The 23,177-nt window shown below is 51.0% G+C and overlaps 1 protein-coding gene across 3 annotated transcripts in view; it reads left to right on the top strand.

The window, feature by feature from the left end:
- The first annotated feature begins 266 nt into the window (after positions 1 to 266).
- The window catches only part of LOC144149850 (BTB/POZ domain-containing protein 7), a 39,624-nt gene continuing 16,713 nt past the window's right edge, over positions 267 to 23,177 (top strand). The window contains exons 1-9 of one of the 3 annotated variants that reach the window (XM_077681550.1): positions 268 to 587; positions 3,984 to 4,053; positions 5,369 to 5,531; positions 6,107 to 6,262; positions 7,626 to 7,892; positions 8,797 to 8,995; positions 15,603 to 15,986; positions 17,790 to 17,998; positions 18,085 to 18,160. In XM_077681550.1, the coding sequence (XP_077537676.1) occupies positions 5,496 to 5,531; positions 6,107 to 6,262; positions 7,626 to 7,892; positions 8,797 to 8,995; positions 15,603 to 15,986; positions 17,790 to 17,998; positions 18,085 to 18,160 (1,327 nt within the window). In that variant the 5' untranslated portion in view covers positions 268 to 587; positions 3,984 to 4,053; positions 5,369 to 5,495. Of the gene's footprint in view, positions 588 to 3,983; positions 4,054 to 5,368; positions 5,532 to 6,106; positions 6,263 to 7,625; positions 7,893 to 8,796; positions 8,996 to 15,602; positions 15,987 to 17,789; positions 17,999 to 18,084; positions 18,161 to 23,177 lie in introns of all 3 variants that reach the window. The other 2 variants (XM_077681551.1, XM_077681549.1) reach the window with 2 other exon arrangements.

The following is a 23,177-nucleotide window of genomic DNA, read 5'->3' as shown; positions in this document are numbered from 1 at the left end:
AATCGTGGAGAAAATGTGTACACGTGTATGCATGGAGCGTGTATGACCATGCTCATGCGTTTTTAAAATGGCGGGAAAGTCTGCGAGTTGGGTGGTGGCGTCACCTTGCGAGCAAGCGCTGGAACTGCGGTGTTTGTTGTGATTTCAACTTCGAAGTTCATGTGCTGTAATTCTTACGTACTGCGCTGTATATAAAAATAAAAGTCTAATAAGTGTACAAGCGTCTTGGTTTTCAAGGTTCCAATCCCTTTTCTTTCCCAAACGTTTGCGCCATCTTGTGCATGTTCTGGGTACCCGCCTCCGGTGCTCCTGCGGCTCGAAGGCGTCCTCCCTTGACAACTGCTTGCGTGTTTTCTTTTTCATGTGTACGTGTACCGATAGCCTTGCCAATCGTATACTGCCTCTTATACGCTAAGAAGTTATTCGTGCCTTGTCGCAGAAGATTTTCCGAACCAGTGTTGCATCAGCCCAGTGGGCACCGTGGGAAAGTGTGCCGCCTGCGGGAATCTGTCGCGGCCGCTTGCTTCGCTATCTTCGTCAACATGACTTTTCTGCTCGGACTTGATCTCCTTTGACGGAAATACGAGGTAAGATGGTGTGCCCATCCCGTACAGTTTTTCTGGACATGTGCGAGTCGTATGGAATGCCTTTGGTAGCGCGGGTAAACATCGCTTTCGCGTTGCAGACAACCCAGAGCAAACTCCCGAAGTCGGCAAATGGAGAGAGATTTTCCCCTTTTTCGTTCCATTATATTCGGTTGGTTCTCATCGAAATAAGGTACGCACAGCACAACTTCTCGGGGAAAGTCTTGCAACTGGAGTCCACGGAAGCGACCTCGTTAAACTACATCCGTCTTTGGGCAATTGGAACAGATCGCCTCGATCAAACGAGTGGGTCGGCGGACGGGACGCGTCTTCCGTGTCACCAGCTCCTGCCTTTAATTTCTTGAGTACGGACTACATGGCGAAAGTAGCTGTTTCACGGACTTCCTCACGTGTTCTTCTGTGTGCACGCACTGCAGCAGAAATGTGCCTGGGAGGGGGCCCGCTCTTTAGGGTGCTCCGATTTTGTTTTGTAGTGTTTCATTTTTAGGCCTACTACCTCTGCCGCCGTTTTTTCCCGTTCTTTCGCAAATTTCGCTCCTGGTAAGCTGTGGCGTGTGTTAAGAATTGGCTGCAGCTATTATGGGATAATTGGCACATCTGGCACTTACTGGCTTCAGAGATCGGAGAATAATTTGCTACAACCGAAAGTGTCTGGAAGGCACGTACCGATCAGCTGATTTTACGACGAAGTAGTGGAAGACCAAACAAGCTTTATTCGCGGGCGAACTATTGCTAACTACGTGTGCATTTGTTCAGGGGGTTGCTTGCGCGGTCGTGCCCAAATTCCTTAATACCTCTGGCACGCATTAAACAAAAGGCATTTAGTGACAATTCAATTTCTCACTCTTGCATGCTGCATGAGTGTATGCATCGCAAAAAGCCCTTGCAGAGACTTAAGTCACTTAAGTGGTGGACCAATGTTTGCTACTGGAAGATAAAGGCAACTGAATGTTTAACCCGGTCAGTCAAAAAGGATGTGCTCGTCATTTTGTCAAAGATTGTGGTACTCAACTGTTTCGAGTTGCTTAGATGCAATGTTTAGAGACTCTATCACTGCGTAATATGTTCCTTTCGTGGCGCTCCGGTGATGCACATTTCAGCCAGTCACCTTCGGAATCTTTGTGCGTTTGATTACTCTGCTTCACTTCATCACAGTTGCAGCTACTAGTATAGTTACCATTCCCCAACAATTCCGTTCATTTTTATTTAGAACTACTCTGAAGGCTTGGAATTTAACACACTACCAAGCTCGGGAAAGTTTCCTTGGTCCAGGTGAAAAGCATCAAGCTTGACAAATTAACAGTCGGCATTACTACAAAACGACGGACCTCCTCCCAGGAGTGATCTCATGAGCTACCCGATTGAACAGCTGTTCCCGCATGGTCGAAATGTGAAGGAAAAAGAAAAAGACATGTCTGCATTGCAACTGGAACTTTCACATCACGTCACATTATTTCCGCGAAAACCCGTCGTGGGGATATAAAATAAGGGGTGGGTTAACAAAATAAATATTTTGTTTATTGCCACGAGTTTTTCATTGTGAAATATGAGTAAAAGTTGGTCCAGAAATTTTGATGGGCAGGAAATGGCAACGGCATCGTAAGGAAGATCCTTTGTAGTCCATATAAAGAAGAACATTGCAGCATATTTCCCCCTCTACTTACAGGGGAAAAAAAACTTCATCTAGCTGAGCAGGGCATGTCCTGAGCTATGCTGCCAAACCATGGTTTGATCATGGCGAAAAACTGCAAAAAACACACACTTTCGAAGAAGAAACATACAAAATGAGTGCACATTATGAACTACACTTTCTAAGCTTGATGGACTAGAAATATGGCTTTTAAAAACAGCAAACTGGGCGAGTTGATGTTATTACAGTTGTAATGCTGGAAAGACTTGTGGGGGTGCTTGTGAAAATTCTTGAATGAATGCTTGTCTCTGTACGTCCCATATGAGGAGAAGTGTTGTGGGACTGCATCTCGGCACGAGTGAGGAGGGTAACGGTGTACCTCAGGGCTCTGTGAGCTGCGGGATCTTGACCTTGGTTTGACTACTCGTACATGCTTTGTGCTAGCGGGGAGTGGGGCCAAATGTGCATGCCCCTCGTGTGGAGCACGATCACTGCACTGCAGGTTCCTGCTTCGCTTCTTCTGCCACCGAAAATCAGGAGCCCAAACCTCGTTTTGTGCTCGTCAACGTCAGTAGAACACCACGCTATCTGTTTTGCCTGAAGATGCCGCCACTTTCTTGTTGACAAGCCTGTTTAATCCTGCTAATGTTTGAACACTCATGCTGGACAGAAGCTGACGAGGGCCTGCTCCTTTTATTGCAATGGAATGCGTGCCTGGCTTTGAGTGAAGTTCTTTCATGAAAGTGTTACGACACATTAACTCTAGTAGGTAATGCTTTCGGCATTAAAACCCAATAGCTCCTTATGTTGTGGTCCTCTACGGAATCTTTCCTAATGGAATGAGCTATTGTTTTTTCCTTTACTTACTTACTTCCTCTGTCTGGTCTAGATGTTTTTGGAAATGTAGTTAAGCATTTAATGCATATTTGTATGCAGTTAGTCCATGGTCCTATACTCAAGCTAGTGGCTGCAGTGACTGCTCAGGCACATCTTACATTTTGCACAGTGCCGTCCTGTGAGAAGACTTTGGGGAAGTCATAAATGGAAAGCAGCGAAAAGAAATGAGGAAGGATGATAAGAATAGAATTCAGCATGCGCATGGGCTCAGTATCAGAAAGAGACCCAAAATCCCAGTGTTCCTTGATGCACAGGGTAATCTTCTACATCATGGTGATGAGCAGCACACTCAGTGTCCTTGATGCAGGCTCAAGTCACTCAGGCACAACTGTGGCCTGAACCTTCCTTCCTGTTCCAGCAGAAACAGAAGTGCACCTCCTCCCCGTTTTTGTCCCCGAGGTGCAGAGAGGGCACACCCATGCCGTTTGCACAATTTCAAACGTTAGCCAGCCCATGTAAAGAGAGCTGGGCAAAACTGGGGCATGGGTTAGTTGATGTGCGTGTGCTTCAAAACCGTGTGGCGCTTGAAGAGGGGGCGCAAGAAGAAGAAGGAGGCAGGCACAGGCGGGCACTGCACTCGCAACTGAACTCTTTCACACCCAACATTTCAACGCAGCCACCACTGCAGGGCCAAAGTCTCTGCCAGGCCACTCGGAATACTTTGCCCCTGATTTTTCGCATCTAATCTTTCCTCCTAGTTCTGTCCCTCTGTCTGCTGTGCTATCTCCGAAATCAAGTACAGTACTTGTCTGGCTTGGCCGCTGTCTACACTGCGTGGTGTGTCACGCCCAACCATATTTCTCTTAGTGGGCACCGTAGTGTCCTTCACGCTGGTTTGTGCCCTGATTCAGGTTGCCCGCTGCCGACCTCCGAGTGTGACGCCCGTGCTCTTTCTTTCGGTGGCTCCTTGGGCCAGTGCAGGTACTGGTCCACGCCAGTGCCGTGTGTGAGCGTGGAGTTGTGGCTTGTCTTGTGCAAATCTAACCACCTTGCTCTAGCAGAATCGTACTGGTACCTGGGTGTACCCATCGACAGCAAGCTAACATGGACTGACCATATCGCACAGCTTACGGCCGATGCCTCCAAAAAATTAAGTTTTATCAGAAGGCCCCTTTTCTGCTCACCGGCCTCAGTTCGTAAACTTGCCTACAAAAGTTATGTCCGTAGTAAACTCGAATATGCTGCTCCAATTTGGAATCCACACCAATCTTACTTAATCGACACCCTTGAAGCCATTCAAAATCCCGCGGCTCGCTTCATAACTTCCCAGTACAATTTCCGCACAAGTATTACTGCTATAAAATTATCACCGTCTCTCAACTCCCTAGACCCTAGACGAAAAATAGCTCGCCTCTGCTTGTTTCACAAACTGTATTTCAATTTTGCTCACTTACATGGCTCCCTGCTTCTTCCACCAATTCCAACTTTGTGCCGGTTTTTCAATTCTTTGAGTGTTCAAAATTTAAAAGGTTCCACTAACACTTTCAACAAATCTTTTCTTCCATTAACGATCGAGATCGGAATCAGCTTCCAAATGCAATAGCCAATGAGCGTAATAGTACTCTTAAGTTTAAAACATTACTCGAAACTCATTTGACAACCGCACTGTCATACTGTCTGTGTATTATACTCGGGAACAAGTTAAGAACGGCAATAGCTCATGTACGGTATCACTCCGCCTAAGTGACGGACCCGGATGTCAACAGGCGCGCGGGGTTTGAAAGGGCATTGCTGTGAATGCGTGATATCGTCTGCCTTTTCTCACACAGTTTGTTTGTCGTCGCTGCAGTAGTTTATGAGCATATTAAGTCCAAAAAATCACGGAAATGGCTTGCGCCATGTTCAAAATACTCCCAGTAATGCACTACTTACGCCGCGCGGAGTAACATCCGGCTGCGGTGATGAGGCACAGCGGCAACTTCCATTGCCGTTCTTAACTTGTAACCGAGGTAATTGTGTAACCCGTTGCTTTTTTTGCAATTTTATGCCACTTTGAATTGTGCTATTAGTTGTACAATGAGTTTTATTATTATTGCCCTGTAATCCCAATTTTTGAATTGTATCCTACCTTATGTTCTTGGTCTGCAATTGCCTTTGTGTGTGCTTGTTCGATCCCTCCCCCTTTAGTAGTACCCCATCAAGGATGATGATGATGATGATTGTGTTGAAATACACACACCACTGTGGCAGACGGTGCTGTTACATTTAACCCCCCCCTCTGTGTGTGATGATGCAGCGGCTGCGGTGGAGGGGCATGGTGCTTGGGCCGGGAAGGTGATGGGCGCTGCCGGGAAGCGGCCCCTCAGCAGCAGGCAGCCCCATGCGTCCCCCTGGGCTCCGCTCTAGGGCGCGCCGGGGACATCATGGGGGTGGGAGCGTCCTCACCCGACCCTCCCCAGGTGACGTTCTTGGGAAACACCAAAGTTTTTGTCTGTCTGCCTGCCTGGCACTCAGTCGGGCGGTGCAACCAAACTGAGGGAATGCTTTGACGGGGAGCGTGCATAGCCAGGACCGTTCCAAACCACTGAAACTGCCACCATGGCTCACTGATGCCTTCATTAAAGCGAAGTGAAAGTACATAACTGGCAGTTCTGGCTTTCTTTTAGCCAGGAATACTTGTTGGAGTCGTCGTTACAATAGTAAGGGAAGAAACTGCATGTTAGAAAGGAGATGAAAGCAAACGCTGAAAGAAAATTTTGCCTCGTCCTGTTCTAAACAGAACAAAAACCAAACATAAAGAAAAGGTGTGCGCTGTTGCAACAGATGGCACGAGCAGTGCAAACATGGGAAAACTGAACTGAACAGACCGTCTTACTGCAGTGGATGGTTCCCAGGTAGGTGGTTCTCAGAGTCTAAAGTTGCAGCTGTACACATCCTCTGCTTGTGTGAAAAACCCAATGGGACTCTTGTGGGATGCTGGCACTGGTTCCCTGCGAGCGCGTCACGTGGGACTCCCTCATGCCTGCGCACGCAGGCTGCTCCCGAAATGGTTCGGAAGAAGCGGGGTGTGGCTCCGCTGCTGACGCTGCGCAAGCGGCTGGCACGGCGCCGCTGGCGGGCCAGCAAGGGCTTTGACCACGCCCAGGTCTTCAATGACTTCCTCAACACGGCCGGATGGACCGTGCGGGAGGTGAGTGGGGCAGGGACGAGCAGGGGGCGTTCTGGAAAGGGCCCCCCGCACTGTCCACTGAGAGCTTTACGAGCCAGGCTTTGCAAGAAGAAATGTGGGCTACCTGATATGCCGTGTCCATTCTGCATTTGTCCTGGACTTTGTTATAGCACCCCACGTTGTCAGGAGGAGGTCAACATGTAACTCGCTCACTCGTGGTCTTTTTCACTGAACTGCCCAGAGTAGTTTCGAGCAGTTCCTGGATATTCCAAAACTGCTCTTTGAAGAGGACTTGTATAGGCATATAAAATGCGGAGCTGCTTTGGAGCGCTTTTGAGCAGTGTCTGAAATGACAAACCAGTAGTGGGCGCAAAACTTCTTCGCTTCACCAGAGCAAATTGAAGAAGATACGGCCGGTGGTCTTGTAGGGGGGTATCAAGAGTGGGCTCCCACTGTTCACACACTGCGGACTGCAGGATTAGAGTGTGCATGTTTCTCAGTGAATTCACGAAGGGGGCTAAGGGAAGTGGGGAGTGCTAGCTGGCAACACGGAGTGCTGCTGCATGTTTGTCAAGGAGTTCACCACCTGCGTGTCCTAGCGTAAGAGGTGTGGTGCCTTGCTTAACAACCTTTTGCACTTGAATTCACCACATCTCAAGCTCACTCACAGCCAGCCGTGCTAAAGTTGCAGCCCACCTTCTGGGGGGATCCCCCTCTTTTCTTCCTTGTTTTTTTTTCTCTCAGAAGTCCTTGGTGGATTTTCAAGATGACAATGGGTTGCTAAAGTTTGTCTGCCGGTGTGGCCAATGCATCTCTGCCGGTGTGGCCAATGCATCTAGCTGCTGTTCTTGCCATGTTGTTGCTGTTGCAAAACCTCTCAGGTCTGAGAGATTTTCGTGTACCGAACACAGATGTGGGTTAAAGCATCATCACCAGCAGCAGAATATGAAATTAGTCGTAACATTTGGGGTGGTTTTTATGCTGGCTGGCAAAAAGTTGCTATCTGCTCTCAACTAGATGAAAAACTTCTTGCTTGCCGCTTTCATTCATGGTTACTTGGCTTGATGAAATTGATCTGTTTTGGGAAAAAAAAGTGTATGGGGATAGTGGGAAGGTGGAATTCAATCACACTTGTGTGTTTTCTGGACGCAATTTGCAATTATGAAACATGGTTGCGTGGCCATCTTCAACCAGCTACAGTTCTGGTGCATTTTTTTTTTACAGTTTTTCTAGCACACAAGAAGTTTGTGAGAATGCATGTGATGCTTTCGGAGCTGTTGTGAATGGTGGCATGATGGCAGTGCAGCTTAGTCCCCCTCCCAGCTGCCTTATCTGGCCTGACACCTGCCGCTTGTGCGCCCTGCGGCTGCCCTGCCCCCCTCAGGTGGCGGCCCTGGTGCACGAGTATGAGGCCACGGCGGCCCTGCGGGAGCTGACGGTGCAGGCGGACGCCGCGCGTCCCCCCGCGCGGTCGTGCCGGGCCGACCTGGGGCGCCTGCTGGAGTCGCGGCTGTGCGCCGACGTGACTCTGGCCTACCGGGGCACGGCCTTCCCCGCCCACCGGGCCCTGCTCTCGGCACGCTGCCCCTTCTTCCGGGACCTGCTCTCTGATGGGACGGGAGGGGCGCGGCAGCAGCAGCAGCAGCAGATGGTGAGGGGGACGGGATCTTCTGCTCTCTCTCTTCTGTAGTGTGAAAGCGCTGTGTGCCCTGCGAGGCGCAAAACCCGGCGTTGTAAGCAGCGGATGCTACCAAAAACCTGCCTGCTGTTGTCTAACTGAAAAAGAGAATGCCATGGCAGGAATGGCAATCGAACCCATGAACACGTAGTGACTAAACCACTACACCACACTCGCATCACGTGGAACGCTGCTTTGATTAGATGTCATCCAAAGGGGGCCAAAAGCAGGAGAACAATTTCTCGGGGAACTTGAGTATGCGGATGTGCTTTGAATGCAGAAACATTATGGCTTCATCGGGCAATGCTTTTGTGCTACATTGTGCGTGCCATGCGGGTTGCATGAAGTGGCCGTAATTTAGCTTCATAGCTTGTCGGTACACCGCTCCGAATGGTTTGTGGTCTGGCACCAATGAGGGCGGAAGAGATGGGCACTCCAGGTAGCTGTAAAGGAGTCTTTTGTTAGTGTCACCAGGGGAAGCCTTTTCCATTCAAGGCACATGAGCAGGCTGAAATGCCCTCAGGAAATTTTGTTCACTCCCATCCTGTAGGCTCATTTGTTATCTGTTGAACCTCAATGGGGGTGGCAGAAATGTCAAATATTTGAGCAGCCCACAAGGTATTAGTCGGAAAAAACTCTGACGTCTTTCTCAATGATCCCTTCAGAGGCTGCCGAATGGTTGGTTGGCCACTCACAAGTGAGGCTTCTCTGGAAATTACCGTGAACCCAGTTGTCCAGTTGTCAGATGAGTCATGTGAACCAGGCAAATGCAGGAAGTACTAAAAGCTTTTCGTTGACAGCCGAACGAGGGACGTGCAGGAGGAGGCCTGCTCTGTTGGTGTGGTCCCTCCCTCACAACGTGTTCCCCTCCTAACAGATGGTGGTGGAGATGGACATCCCCGGGGTGGGCACGGAGCTGTTTGGGGACCTGCTGCGCTACCTGTACACGGGCGAGCTGAGCGTGGCCGCGGGCGGGGAGGCCGGCAGCAGCGCCGCCCTGGCCACCCTCCTGCGGCTCAGCGAGCAGTTCGGGGTGCCCAACCCGCTCGCCCACGACCTCCGCCGCATGCTCGAAGGTGCCCCCCCCCCTCCTCCTCCCCCTCCTGCCGTTGCATGCAGAAAAGGGGCACTGTTCAGCCACGGCTGAGAGTCAGGTTGAAAAGGTGCACAGGGACTCCCAAGAGTAGTAACTCTGCATTCTTTCGGGTAGATAATTGCAAGTGCTCGGTATGAGTGGCGTGTTCTACGGAATATGGCATCACCGAGCAGAAAGGCCTTTAAAGGGACCCTGCAACACTCTTTGAGCAGTGCAAGTAAACCTGCGCAACGTTTAGATTACATTGCCAGGAATACCTGAGCCAAATATTACACGTGCACGTGAAGCGGTGAGCGCGCAAATCGATGTGAAAGACGCGGAAAAACAAACCGCTCTCTCTTCAGTTATCCTCATTATGCATGGCCTGAGGGACGTCACATAGGCCATGGCTGCCCGATCGGCTGTCACTGGTCAACTCCGCGGGTAGATTCTCCCATTTCCGTCGTCGTCATCGCTGTGTACGAACCTCTTCTATGCCTGAACCTGTAGGCACAGTTTTGCCGTTTCTTTTGTGTTTTGAGTGCGCGCGGAGTTTGAGTGATGGGCTCAATACTTCCCTTTCAACGGGACCACTCGACTACAAACGTTTATTGCTTCAAAAACGCCCTACCAGCCCGAGCGCGCACTTGCGAGCAGGCACCCATGCCTGCTTTTTTGTGGCACCAGACCGGAAATAGGCCCCTCCGCGTTGCGGAGAAAAGGAGAAAACTACACGGCATGTGATATATCGAAGGCCGCCGAAGAGAACGCCGCGAGCCGCCCCCCTCTCCGGGAGAGAGCGCGCAGCTTTCATCGCGTTGCCCGCGGTCGAGTTGAGAGGGAACGATTATGCGCGATTTCTCATCGCGCGTAGTTTCGTTAATTGTGAACGGATTTTCATAATTCTTGCGGGAGGAGATTTCTGGGACAATAGACTTTATCCCAAAATACATTACTAGTAGTCGATGGCAAGTGTTGCAGGGTCCCTTTAAGGAATGAAAGTCATCATTAGCATGGGTTTCCCTTCAAGCCTGGATTTGTTGGTGGTGCTGTCTCTGGCTGCTGTAGCAGTGGGCAATGACTTCCAAGACGGTGTGGCTGGACCCGCAGAAGTGGCACCCCTGGGGCGGCATTTGGCAATTTCTTTTGCGAGGGGTAGTTGGCCCACTCACGCCACAGGTTTCTTCCTTAGCCTTGCATTTGCAGTGGTGTGTCCTTTATAGTGGGTGGGTGACAGTTTATTATGGGCGGTCAGGTGCAATCACTGCAGATTGCAGAGCAAAGTCATGACACATTCTCCTCTTTCACACTGTCCAGTCAAAAGCACATTTGCAAGCCTCCACTGCACTGGTCAGTTCTTTACGTGGGTTAAAGGACCCGTGCAACGCTTTTTTTCTTTGAGGTACTTTTCAGGCTTTACGTCTGTTCTTCGTGTCATGCAGAGACAGACGCAAAAAGAATAATCCAGATCTGTGCAGAAGTGAAAGGGTTATTCCATTTTTTAAATTTAAATGTACAAGCAAATTAAAGGTTGCTCTTTCTCTCGAAAACCGGGCGACAGCTGATCGCTTTCCACTCTCCCCGATGACGGCGCATCGCAGAACCAATGAGGGCAGCGAAAAATGCCGCTTTCCAGAAGTTTTAAAGGCACGGTTGTCTATCCTAGCAAGCTCTTTTCCGCGCTTCTTGACGGCATCGTTCGGTGGCACAGCGACAACTGGCGACAACCACTCCCACTGTACTGATACAGCGCCGACAAGTAGAAAGCGGAGTCCGCTGAAGTCGCCTGCCCATCGCTGCGTTCGTGTGTGTCACTAGGCTTAGTTTTCTGAACTCTACCGTACTCTTCAAGCTATGTTCAGTTAACAAGATGGCTGTTCATAACAAGGCTTACATTGAAGAATGCCCTGAGGGATTCAAAGTGTGAAGTGTGTGCACTGCCATTGAGTTTCATACTAATGTATACTAGAGGGGAATCAGGCGCTGCAGTTGCGGGCCATTGGGGGTGCTGTCATTGCAGCTAGCACCATTCCTTGCCTACTTGGCTTGACCACCCACATGCCTTCTTTTTTGTCTCGAAGCCAAAATCAACAAAGAAGGGTAACATCATTTTCTTGTTCATCCTGCATGAAGCTTCTAAATAACCCCTGACAAATGAATCTTTCTGGAGCTTCAACTTCATAACACCAAAACAAATTCTATTAATTTTCTAGAGTAATGTTGTTGCTTTCTTGCAGCAAGAGGCAACTTTCCAGCTTGTTCATGAGCCATGCTGAGGACAAGTGGAATGGGCCCATCTAATACATGACAGAACGCTCACTGAAGCCCGGCTCCCTTAGACAGCGGTGCCGAATTTCCCTCTATTACATGTTAGTATGAAACTCTATGTGCGCTGCCTTGCTACTGAGGCTTGACCTAAACTCCACTTGTGGATTCATGCAAGGGTGGGAAACAGTCGCAAATACTGGTTAAAAAAAAAAAAAAAAATTGTGTGACGCTCACACACACACACACACAAAGAAGAGCATCTATTTCGGTTTCGAACTACTGACCTTCAAAAGGAAACTCTGATAGGTTAACCATGCAGCTATTTTGGCAACACGGCAAGGTGCTACAATGCAGCATACAATGCCTACGCCTCGATGAGTGTCTATGCGTGTGTGTGTAGTTTTTGTCGTTTTTCAGAAATTCTGGCAGTGATAATGTTTGTTCAGCACGAACAGACACTAGGTCAAGTGGGGGAAGCGGGAGTAGAGGGTGGGATATTCGTAGCTTGGGACATCTTGAAAATAAACCGGTCAAGTTGAAGCTGGTTGGCTCCTCATGAAGGCGGAAGAGGCCACGTGGGGTGAGGAGAGCAGGCTCACGGCTCTAAACCGCATGCGCTGGACTGCTTTCTAGAGAGTAGTGCGCAATTAAAGTCAGCATGGAGGGTTCCAGTGTTCGAGGGTCGATGTATGAGGAGGAGGCATTTGGAGGAGGGTTGAAGTTTCTGTAACGTAGATTTCGGACAGTGCCAAATTAGGTGCTGGAGATTGGCGGGTGTGAGGGAGGCACAGAAGGGACATCAAGGCAGCAGGTATGGGGTGTACCATTTACGGTGTAGGAAAGCGGAGCCGTGGACTCGGTGAGGCGATGTGGCTCTCCTACATTTATTGGGGTGCGCAAGGCCCGGCCGGAACTGTAGTGGTACCGGCGATGGCAAGCGACCGCCCAGGTCGCTTGCCATCGCTTGCCCAGGTCGCTTGCCTGTATGGTGGCCGCTACAGGGCTCCCCCCCTAGCGCGGAGCGCGACACAAGAAAACAAGAACATGAGCAACTAGTGCTGGAAGGTATATACACAGGGTAGCACGGGTGTGACGAAGGCTGCATAAGCATATGTACACGGTGTGTCCATGGTCAAAGGTCCCTGAACAGTCCACGTCGTCAACTTAAGGGCTTTCGGAGGGCATTGTAGCCTCCGGTGGTCTGGGCTGGGAATATAGCAGCGGACGATCGTGAACATGGATCGGCTGAACCGATGTCAGGCTGCCGCGGGTGTGAAAATTAATGCTTATGGTGGCACGGGTCTGGAAGGGTGGGCGCTGGAAGTGCAGCGTTCCACATCGTGAGTGTGCCGGTGTAAAAACAGCACGACGGCGTTGAAGTTGGAGTGGAGGGAATGGCCTCAGACGCAGTGTCGGTTCGCATGCTTGACGCGGAGCCGGTACGTGACGCCGACAGTGACTGCGCCGTTTCCGTCTTGCGGAATTCGAAAGCAGGTTGTGATGAGCCAGAAAACCCTGACGGATCCAGAGCACGCGCCTCCGGCGTTGGCAGAGCTGAAAAGGCGGTCGACGTGAGATTCCTGCTGTTTTACCAGCGCAGCAGACCGCCTTCGGGGTGGGCGCTTGCAGTGTCGGCGGCGACTTTTACGCACGACGGCGCACATGAGGGTTGGTGGGGGCCGCTTCGAGACTGAATAGGGTGGGTTTTCATGAGATGGACCTCGTGGCGGATTCTTTAGACGTGCGGGACTTGCGGCTCGCAAGCTGAGTATCCATTCAGCCATGGTGGGCAGGTCGCTGGAAGACGGGCTTTCGTCCACGTTGGGAACAAGTACAACCGTGTGCGTCTCGTGCGTGATTTGCGGCGGCGGCAGGGGAACCGTAATAGACGCATCAGCCACAGCACAGATGGTCGAGGTGCGTTGTGGTGCAGCGCCTTCGAGTGACGTCTCCAGCTGTGTTGACGAAAATGTTGTATTGGTTCCCGAAGCTGCACTTGGGTCGACAGGAGCCGCCTGCATGAAAGGTGGTAAGAACGGTTTCTTGAGGAGCCAGCCCAGGGCTTGAGTGCTGCGGGGAGGCAGTGCAGATACATTGGGCGACGGACTGCTAGGGCGTAAGGTGCAGTCTTTCATTGTCGTTGCCCCTGGGCTGCCATCCATGGGGTACAGCGTGGTCGCGGTTGCCGTGGTGCCGTCGCAGGGTGGTACCGCCGACGCCAGCATGCTGGTGCTAGGAACAAGGTCCCCGACCGGGGTGGTGCAAGGCCGGGCGGCTGGCGTGGGTGGTTTTAGGTACCGACCATAGCGCGCGAGGATGATGGTCCTGAGCTCGTCGTAGGGCTGGGCTCCAGGCTCCTGCAATGTGGAGGTCAGGCTGGATGGTAGGAGCTCGTACATCAGTGAGTAACGGTCCTGCTGCGCTGCGACGCCGTGCAAGTCATAAAAGCACTCCATCTGACAGAGCCATACTTCGGGGTTCTTGGGGTAGAACGGAGGGCGGAGTGGCAATGCCGCTGAATTGAGTGGAGTGGTGTCACCAGGTGGAGTCGAGTGGCTGGGCGCAGCTGGCGTGGTGTGGCCCGTAGAATGACGTTCAGCGAAGCCGGGTGGTGGTAGAACGTCTCTTCGCTTTTGGGTCGGAGAGTCGTCTTCAGGGGGCGAGGGAGGTTGCAAGCCGGTCAGCACGGTTCCCATTCCATCGTGCGGTACGTCGCGCGAGGTAACCGTGGAAGGGGGCGATGTAGCGTCCTTGTGGCGGGAAAGACTCGAGCCGAGGCACGCCATCACGTAGGCCTGTAGGGTGTCGTAGGGCCGATCACCATGTTCTAGCGGCTCACAGCGTAGGTCGGCCGGAAGCAGGATGGTGGTGATGCGGTAGCGCTCGGTCTGTGAGTCGATGCGGCGGATGAAGAAGTGCGCTTCCATTTTCAAGAACCAGGCTCGGGGGTAGGGTCGCTCGAAGGCTGGGTAGGGCGGCAGAGGGCAAGCTAAGTGGGCTCCATGCTGCCGACGTCCGGGTCACCAATTATGTAGGCGGCCGATGAGGCGGTGCGGCAGGGCCTACATTTATTTAGAGTTGCGTGGGGACGACAACATGGGCCGAGAATCCAGGGAGCGCCCGTGGGGTGCGGCTGAGCAGCGCGGAGGCCATGATGTTCTGTGGCGCGTGGCTCGCCCCGCGTGTCGAGGCCACGCGCTGCTGACGCTGGCGGAAGCGGCCAATGATGATGATGGTGGCCGCTACAACGGAATGTCTCTGGGGTTAAGCTAGCATTGGCAAAATATTTGTTCATAAAAATCTCGGCTGATCTTGGGAGCGGGGGTAGAGTGTGTCTTGAGGCGGTATTTTTTTTCTTTTTTTCTTTTTTTTTTTTTTTTGCCGTAGAATCTGTATGGCTCGTGGTAATGACTCAGGAGGCGGAGGAGCCAAGTCGGGTAGCAGCGGAGGACTGGAGGTTATGCACTCCCGTGCAGCCGAGTGGGCTGCCTGGTTCCCCGGTGAGGACTCCTCGTGTCCAGGCGACCAGTCGATGCGAAGATGGATGCCGCTAGATTTTAGGATGGAGATCTGATGCAGGATTTTGTTGGCAATGGGATTGGTTGATGTGGGACTTTGTAGTGTCTTTAGGGCTTCGAATGAGTACGTCACGAAGCGTATTTGTCAAGGGACGGAGGAGTGAAAGTCGAACATGAGGAAGTCGATGGCCTGAATGATGGCACAGAGTTCCGCTTCCAGAATGGTAGCACATGGAATATCAAAGGTTCGTTTGCCTTGAATGGAGGGGAGATCAGGCGATGTCCATGCGGTGCCAACTTGGGGATTAGCTATGCTTGCGTCGGTGTAAATATCAGTTTCTTGGGGGTGTTAAGGAAGAAATATCACCTAAAGCATTATTTAGGCTTATTTGGTCGGTACACTGACATATACAAAATATTGCAAGCTCAGCCAATCATAGGGTGCGTAGGGTCCCCGCGTTGCATCATCATATCCGGAGGCTTCAGGCATGACATAGGCAGTGCCGCATTTGCTGGTATTTGTAGAGGTGAATATTGCAGAACTTTTTTATTTCCCCACCGACGCTGATAATTCTTTTTTTGTGTGTCTGTATCTGAACGACACAGAGAATCGTTGCAGGGCCAGAGAAGTACCTGTAAAAAAAGCATTGCAGGGGTCCGTTAAAGGTGCTTGTTTTGTCATTTGCAGTATACTTTAATTGTAAAGCATTGTGTTTCAAAATTCTCCAGTCACTGTCCAACCGACGCCTTCCGTGCATTATCCGTAGCACCGCCGTGTGATTCACTCGAGCTCTGCGTGTAACGTTCCTCCAACACCTCCAGGCGGCCACCTGGCGGACGCCAGCCTGGTGTGGGAAACCGGGCCGTCTGGCCTGGTAATAGAGCAGGCGACGGAGTTCCCCTGCCACCGGGCGGTGCTGGCGGCACGGTGCCCCTTCTTCCGGGGCGTGGTGCAGCGGCGGATCAGCAGCGCCGCCGCCGCCTCGTCAGCGGCGGGCGGGGACGCGGCGTGTGGGCGCCTGCGGGTGGTGCTGGACTCGGCGGTGGTGCCCCTGCGGTACGCGCGGGTCCTCCTGTGGGCCCTGTACCAGGACACCGTGGACCTGTCGACGCTGCCCTGCTCCTCAGCTGGGGGCTCCTTGGCCGAAGAGCTCATGGAACTCTACCAGGTGGCCAGGCTCCTCGAACTGGACTCCCTCGCACAGGGTGGGTGCCTGCCCAGGCTTTTCTCACGCCCAGAATCCTTGCTGGGGCAGCAAGTGGGCTGAGCCAGTGTCGAGTGTTGGAAGAAGTAGTAGGTGGTCGGAGGGCTGTGAGCCTCAAATCATGGCACTTGCCCAAACAAGAGATTGACCAAGGGGCTGTCTACAAAAATAGGCTGACCGCATGTGTGAATGTTTTCTTCTTTACTTCGGCTATGTGTCAAAGAACACCTGCTGTTCCATGGTGTACCTGCCAGGCTCTGGATTTGGGTCTTTTCCCGAAATTCGGGGTTAGTGTGCTTGTCCAGGGTTTCTGGTCTCCGTGTGCACCTACTTCTGTGTCTGTTTCGATCGGAGAATTTGGTGTATACTCTGGCCGCACGTGAAAATTCGCCTGGGCGTCACAATATCTCCGTTGTCATCGTCTTCACGCTCAACATTACTTTGAACAGCCCAAAGAAATCGTCCTCAGTGATCAACTTGTAAATGAGTTGGTGAGTATTCTTTTTGGAAACCAGCATGGAAGGAGAAAGAAACGCAAATGAGTGTTGGACTAACAAATAACTGTTTGTTGAATGATAAACAATCAAGTATCTAAGAACTTGCATATGCCCACGAGGTGAAGAAAGCCAGACAAGTAAGCAGCCCAGTCTCAGCCAGAAGACAACAACCATATTGTCACGTAGTCAAAGACGACGCAGTTCTCTTCAAGGAAAACAAGTTTATTGGAGCGAACTTATGTTCCCCTAACAACTCAAAGAATACACTGGTGGCGAAGCAGCAGTTGCTTGCGCAGGCGAGCGGCGGTGAGTCGAATGCCACGGCGTCTGCTTAGCAGTCATTTATCTCTCAGTGCGAGGGCTTCTCGAACAGTCGAATCGCATCCAGAACACTCTAGATCAACGAGGATTATTCTAGGCTGTTCACGCTATTTCGGAACGCTCTCCCTATCAGAAGAGATGACACATGCGACACAGAAAGAAAGAACGGAACACACGCCTCCCTTGCCACACAGGCAACACCGATAACACAGACGGACGCAGCCGGGTGGCAAAAAGCAAAACACACATAGACAAACCCAATGCATGGTTCGCGACAATATCGTGGAGCAGGCAGATACAGACTCTGGAGACACGCTATCTCTTTTGAGTGTACAGCAGCAACAGAAATTTGCCTATCTGTTGGTTGCTGTGCAGTCAAGAGAGATACAGCATACAGATACACCTGGCAGCCAAGGTTTGTGCATATGTGGCCCGAGGGCAGAGCCCAGTGGTTCCTCCCATCCCACAAGGGCTTGTTTTGAGCCTCGTTAGCTATCGGAGAGCCGAGATAAAACTGGCACAGGAAGGGGTGGGGCCACTGCTTCTACTACAGCTGCGCGTTGGAGTGGACCAAACTCAGGATTCTGCCCCTGGGAGTGTTACACCAACTGTCTCGCATTGATTGTTTCACATCGATGTTTCATTGACTTAATCACAGCCTGCTGTAAAAATTGGAGTAACTCGCATGATTTTTAATTAATTCGTTTCTCTCACCTTTCACTTTAATTAATGACAGCCATTACGTTTGGAAGGACTGCCTGCCAGTAACTGGTGCCTCCAAAATGGCTGCGTGCATCAGCAGTGCAGGGCAGTGCACGTAGTCAGTGCACGTGCTGTCCCATCTGTTGCATGTTGAGTGCAGCGCTGCCCAAGCTGACAACCTTGGTGGCCTTCGCACACTGACTGATGCCTTCTTGAGAATGTTCTTCCTTCCGCTCGGTTGCCAAGGCCCGTAGCTTAGACGCCAGCACCCCCTCCTGACGCAGCGTGCGAGGACGCCCTGGTGGAGCTGCTGGGCCCGGACACCCTGAGCGGGGTGCTGCAGTGGGGGGCGCAGCCGTACGGCTCCCCCTGGGTCCTGCGGCAGGCCATGGGCTTCCTGGCCGAGGAGTTCTCCGCCCTGGCCGCCACCCCCCTGCTCTTCCAGCTCTCCAAGGCGCAGCTGCTGCCCCTGCTGCAGTCCGACTTCCTCCAGGTACGGACTGCGCCGCTTCCCCGCACCGGCCAGGGGGGCTTCCCTGCACTCAACCGTGGCCCCCCTCCCGCCGCTCTGAACTGCAGGCGAGCGAGCTGGAGATCCTGGTGGCGGTGCTCAAGTGGGGGGAGCAGCAGCTGCTCAAGAGGATGGAGGAGAGGGGTGAGTTGTGGGCACGCCCCGTTGGTTGTCCCTGTGTGCGTGGCTAACCGGGGATATAACCCTGTGTAGGTGGCACACCTTGAATGGACAGGGGTTGTCACCACGGTCTGGTGGGCCACCACCAGAGAGGGTGTGGGACACTGGCAGGCAGATAGAACACCATCGGTATTAATGAGGAGCAAAGTCACAGCAGCCCCTCTTCACAGGAGAGGCAGTGATGTAGTGCTTCTTTAGAAGAAAAGTGCGTGGGCTTCTAAGTGCAGCCCTCACCTGTGGTTGCATTGTGTGCTTTTACGGTAAGGCCTCGTTACAAGGACCACTCAAGGGACCTGGTAAACATTTCTCCTGTAACCGCAGATTTGAAGAACTGAGGAGTCAGAGAGGAGTCAGACTGTACCACTCTGTCAGAAATGGGCGTCAAAGTGTGTTTGAGCATATCACCAGAACATTGCTCAGGGTGGCCTGAAGATGGCATTGGTAACAGTTTTAGTGACTGCGGATTGTGTCGGCTTCCTTCCCAACTTCTGTACCTGCAGCACTTCACTGTGGGCAAGTTCTCCTGTTCTCACAATGCCATTGAAGTGCTCCTAGGGGTTCATCGGCCAACACGTTCTGCCCTGTGATATCCTGGTCGTCCTCCTCCTCTGGTTGACTCTCTAGGGCACCTTTTTTTATGCTCGAGGATCTCGCGATCTGTAAGCGTTTCAGATTGCACAAGGTCCACACCTGCAGCCACGAACTCCTCAAAACACTCTGAAAGCTCTGCGGCCTTTTGGATGAAAAGCCGAGCTTCATCTTCAAGGCAGTATTCCACAGGGCCTTCCATATGAGGGCCCTCTTGCATCATGTCTGTCCTGGATAGTGAAAACTTTGCTCTAGGGAGCCAAAAGAAGTTGCCCTGAGTAACATAAGTGTCTCTTGTAACCACGTTTGTGATGTTACTAACATGGGGAACATAGGGAAACCATCCAAGCTGTTTTCAAATGTCTTCTGTAACAGCGTCTCTTGTACCGACGTTATACTGTACAAATTTCGTCGAAAAGGGAATTGACTGGGAATTGTTTGAGAGTGCAACAGAGACTATTTGTAGCATAACACTTGCGGCGTGGCAGTGGGTGCAATGTGGGTCGACGGCCACATTGCGACCGGTTTGCCTTCCCTAGAACTCAACGCATGAGTGCAAAATGTGGTCACTTAAAGCACAATACCGGTCATGGTATGGTTTCCTGGGAGGGTTGCTGGTAGGCCAGAGTAGTTCTACTCTATTCTATTCTATTCTATTCTATTCTATTCTATTCTAAACATTCTATTGAGTAGGGATGGGCGAATATAGATTTTGAGGTTCGAAGCGAATTCGAAGCGAATAGTGATTTGGTCGAATAATTTCGAATCAAATAGTTCGAATAGTGCACATTGCAAATCACAAAGACAAATGAGCAACTTGTGACCTGACTAATGTGCACAATTTTTTCTAATAATTAAAACTCACATAGGCACAGCATTGTGTAAAACTATTACCAGTTGAACATTTATTGCAAAATCTTACACACAGCTTTCCTTTGCTGTATTCACAAGTTTTCATGACGAAATGCCTGTTGCACCACATGCTCTAGGTGCAGCAGTTTCCGCCGGCTGCTCATTCACAAGTTTAAGCGCCGCCTAGAAACTCGCAGAGTTATTAAGCGCCGCCAGAGTCCTTCAATACTTTACTGGTCACGAAACTGCTCCGTAACTCAATGGGAGAGCTTCATATGCTGCGTTTGGCCGCCGCGCGGTGGCGCCACCCTCTCACAGAGGTCACTCCTCGGGCGGCGTTGCGCTGTCTCGAACGGCGGAGCCGCGGCGAGTTGTGTTTGTTTTTTGCGGGGAAAAAAATTGAGAGCATTTTGAGAGCATCGTGGACCTAGAATTGTGCAAGGCTAACTTAAAGCCGGATTTTTGTCATATCAGTCAGGTTGTAGCAGTGTTTCATTACCTGTTCGCAAACTTGTATTACCTTGCGCTGAAGCTCGCGTGTAAAAAAGCTTTGGGACGTCCTTGTGCTTTTACTTTTCATATTTCCGCGAATTATCCCTTAGGGTTCGTTTTGTTTGTTTTGTATCCGCGCGTGGCCGATTGCGGTTTCTTATCTGGCGTTTCAACCAGAGCGCCCGTTTGCTCTGTTTGTCGTACGTCCCGTCGGGCAATATTGTTGGATATGGAAAGGGTGCCACCTTGTCGCTAATTTGATTTTTTGTTTCTTCGACAATGTTCTCGATCCTATTTCCATGGATCCGAAATTAATAACGTTCTGAGAGTAATGCATGCATAGCAAACGCCGCGCAACTCACTTTATCGACATTAATCTGTGCACGTCACACTGCGGACTGCTTCTTCAACGTTTGTGTTTCATTCTAGTCTTTTGTAGTGCAGGAGATCGCTAGCTCGCTGCGTTCAGGAAAGCTTTGCTTCGTTCTTGGCTACGTGGAAATATTCTGTTTCCTCCGTGTGCTGCACATCGCAGCGCGAAAAAATAAATTTTTGTACGCTGGACCACGCTCTTTTGTCTCCCTTCGTAACATTGAAATTTTTTGTTGCGTGTGATAAAATCAGTTTTATTGTTCTTTTTTCGCTTCCTGTTTTTGCAAGTAATGCAAAGCGTGGATGCAGAAAGACACATGGTGCACCATATTCTGCAGCGTTTTTCTGCAGCATTTTTACATGTTCTCAAGTACGTACCCACTCATCGAAACGACAATACTATTGGGCTATCTCTTTTATCGTTCTGTGCATTCCAGAGCAATCAACGGATTCATTAAGGGTAGTCTGAACGACGCGTATTTGGTTTCTTTCATTTTTTTTTATTGTATTGTCGATAGGCTCGCAGCAGTTCGGGACTACACAGCGACCGTATATGCGGTAATTACAACTTTGCTTTAAGAAAAGAAGCAATATAGATTTAAAAATCCGTAAACACGACGGCGTAGCGCTTGTGCCAGAGCACACAGAAGCCGTTGCCGTTCGCGGCCTAAGTCTACGGTAATTTACTTCGAAAAATAAAACCCCATTGAAGGGAGGTGATTTACACAATGACTGGACTATTCATAGCTAACTACTACGAAAAAAAAACATACCTAATCAGCGCGCGGATACCAAAAGCAGCAAGCGTTTGCACGCCAAGGGCTGGCCAATACGCCGCACGCGCGGCGGCTGGATGACCTTCGTGCGGCGGTGGCGCCTGTAGTGGCGCGCGCGGTCCCTATATGAAACGAGCGCCGAAGTTTCGTGACCAGTAAAGCATTGAAGGACTCTGGCGCCGCCTAGAAGCTCCGCTAAAAAAAGAAGTATTGTAGCCACTAGTATCCTCGGCCGTAGCCAAGCAAAGCGGAAGTGGCTGGCCGCCATTTTGAATAGGCTCGCTTAGTGCGGCGTACTGCCGCACTGTGCGAGCCTATTCAAAATGGCGGCATGCCTATTCAAAATGGCGGCCTGTACAAGTCTGCTGGCTTGGTGCCGCTATGTTCGGAGCGGTGTCGTTTCAGTGCCGCCTTTTTTTTTTTTTAACCTAAAGTGTGCTGGCGGCCGAGAGCTTCGTCGAACCTCTAGGCAAGGCAGCAACTCGGCAGTGCCGGCACTGATAATAGAAATGTCCGCGTCGGTGGGTCTTGAGCCAAGCCTGGGGTAACTCTCGGAAAGCTTGGCCGAAAAGCTTGGCTTTTAGCTGCCTATTCGGGAGCATCGAATAATTCGAAAATATCGAATACCTGCATTCGGATCGAAGCGAATAACGAATAGAGAGCTATTCGATCGAATATTCGACAATACCGAATATTCGCCCATCCCTACTATTGAGTGACCAGCCAGGTAGAGTGAGAACCTGAATTCCACATCTTGTGCCCTTTGAGAGCTCAGCATCCTTTTGGTGGTATCACTGGTAGCCTGGAAGTTGTGACTCTTGAGCAATTTGGTGCCCTGGTACTGCTGACCATGCTGGTCGCCCAAGGTGCATCTTCAGAAATAGCTGCGTATTTACTGGTAAAGGGCACTTTCTGGAGCAGCATACAATAGAATGAGCATCTCGGGAAACGTGGCCTCAGCACAGCATTACAAAGGGCGAGGCTGCCAGTGCAAGCACTCCACCTGTTTACCAGTGTCTTTCTGAAAGAATGGCATGATGCCATGCTTTAATCAATTCGGTGGCGAAAAATGGGTTAGAGGCGGTGGCAGTGCGCGAGGTGAGGGATCGTCCCGTTTTCCAAGAGAAACGGGGGTGTTGTGTCATTTTGCCTTTCAGGAAGAGATAATCAAGCTGCTGCTCTTCTTAGTGACATGAGAGCCAAGGTTAGTGAGGAGTCGCATATCTCCCGTTAGTGAGGAGTCGCATATCACACTGGTCAGTGAGGGTCAAGTCTGGGTAATCGTAGAGTTTCGTACTATAATATATACTGGAGCACAGTCTGGTGCCATTGTTTTGGCAGGCCGTGCCTCAGCAAGCGTTCCTTCGTGTACTGGGTAGGAACCATAGTGTCACATAGATTTTCATACTAATATGTACTAGAAGGAAATCTGGTGCCACTGTCTAGGGGAGCCGCGCTTCAGCGAGCGTTCCGTCATGCACCGGGCAGGCACGTTCCACTTGTCCTTGGCATGGCTCATGAACAGGCTGGAAAGTTGCCTCTGGCTGCAAGAAAGCAACAACATTACTCTATAAGATTAATGGAATTTTTTTTAGTGTTATAAAGTTGAAGCCCCAGAAAAATTTATTTGTCAGGGGTTATTTGTTAGATGAACAAGAAAAAGATGTTGTTGCCCTTCGTTGATTTTGGCTTCGAGACAAAAAAGAAGCCATGTGGGTAGTCATGCCAAGTAGGCGAGGAATGGTGCTAGCTGCAATGGCGGCAACCACGACGGCCCGCGACTGCAGCGCCTGATTTCCCTCTGGTATGCATTAGTATGGAACTCTGTGGCGATAGTGAAGGTGAGGGCGATGCGTCATGTTGAGTGAGTGTGCAGATGAGCTCTTGCTTGGAGCCAGGCG

This window comes from Haemaphysalis longicornis, unplaced genomic scaffold (assembly GCF_048455015.1).
Source record: "Haemaphysalis longicornis isolate Haplotype H1 unplaced genomic scaffold, Haemaphysalis longicornis Haplotype H1 scaffold_8, whole genome shotgun sequence".
Classification (NCBI taxonomy): Eukaryota; Metazoa; Arthropoda; class Arachnida; order Ixodida; family Ixodidae; genus Haemaphysalis; species Haemaphysalis longicornis.
This window is presented reverse-complemented; position numbering and strand designations above follow the sequence as displayed.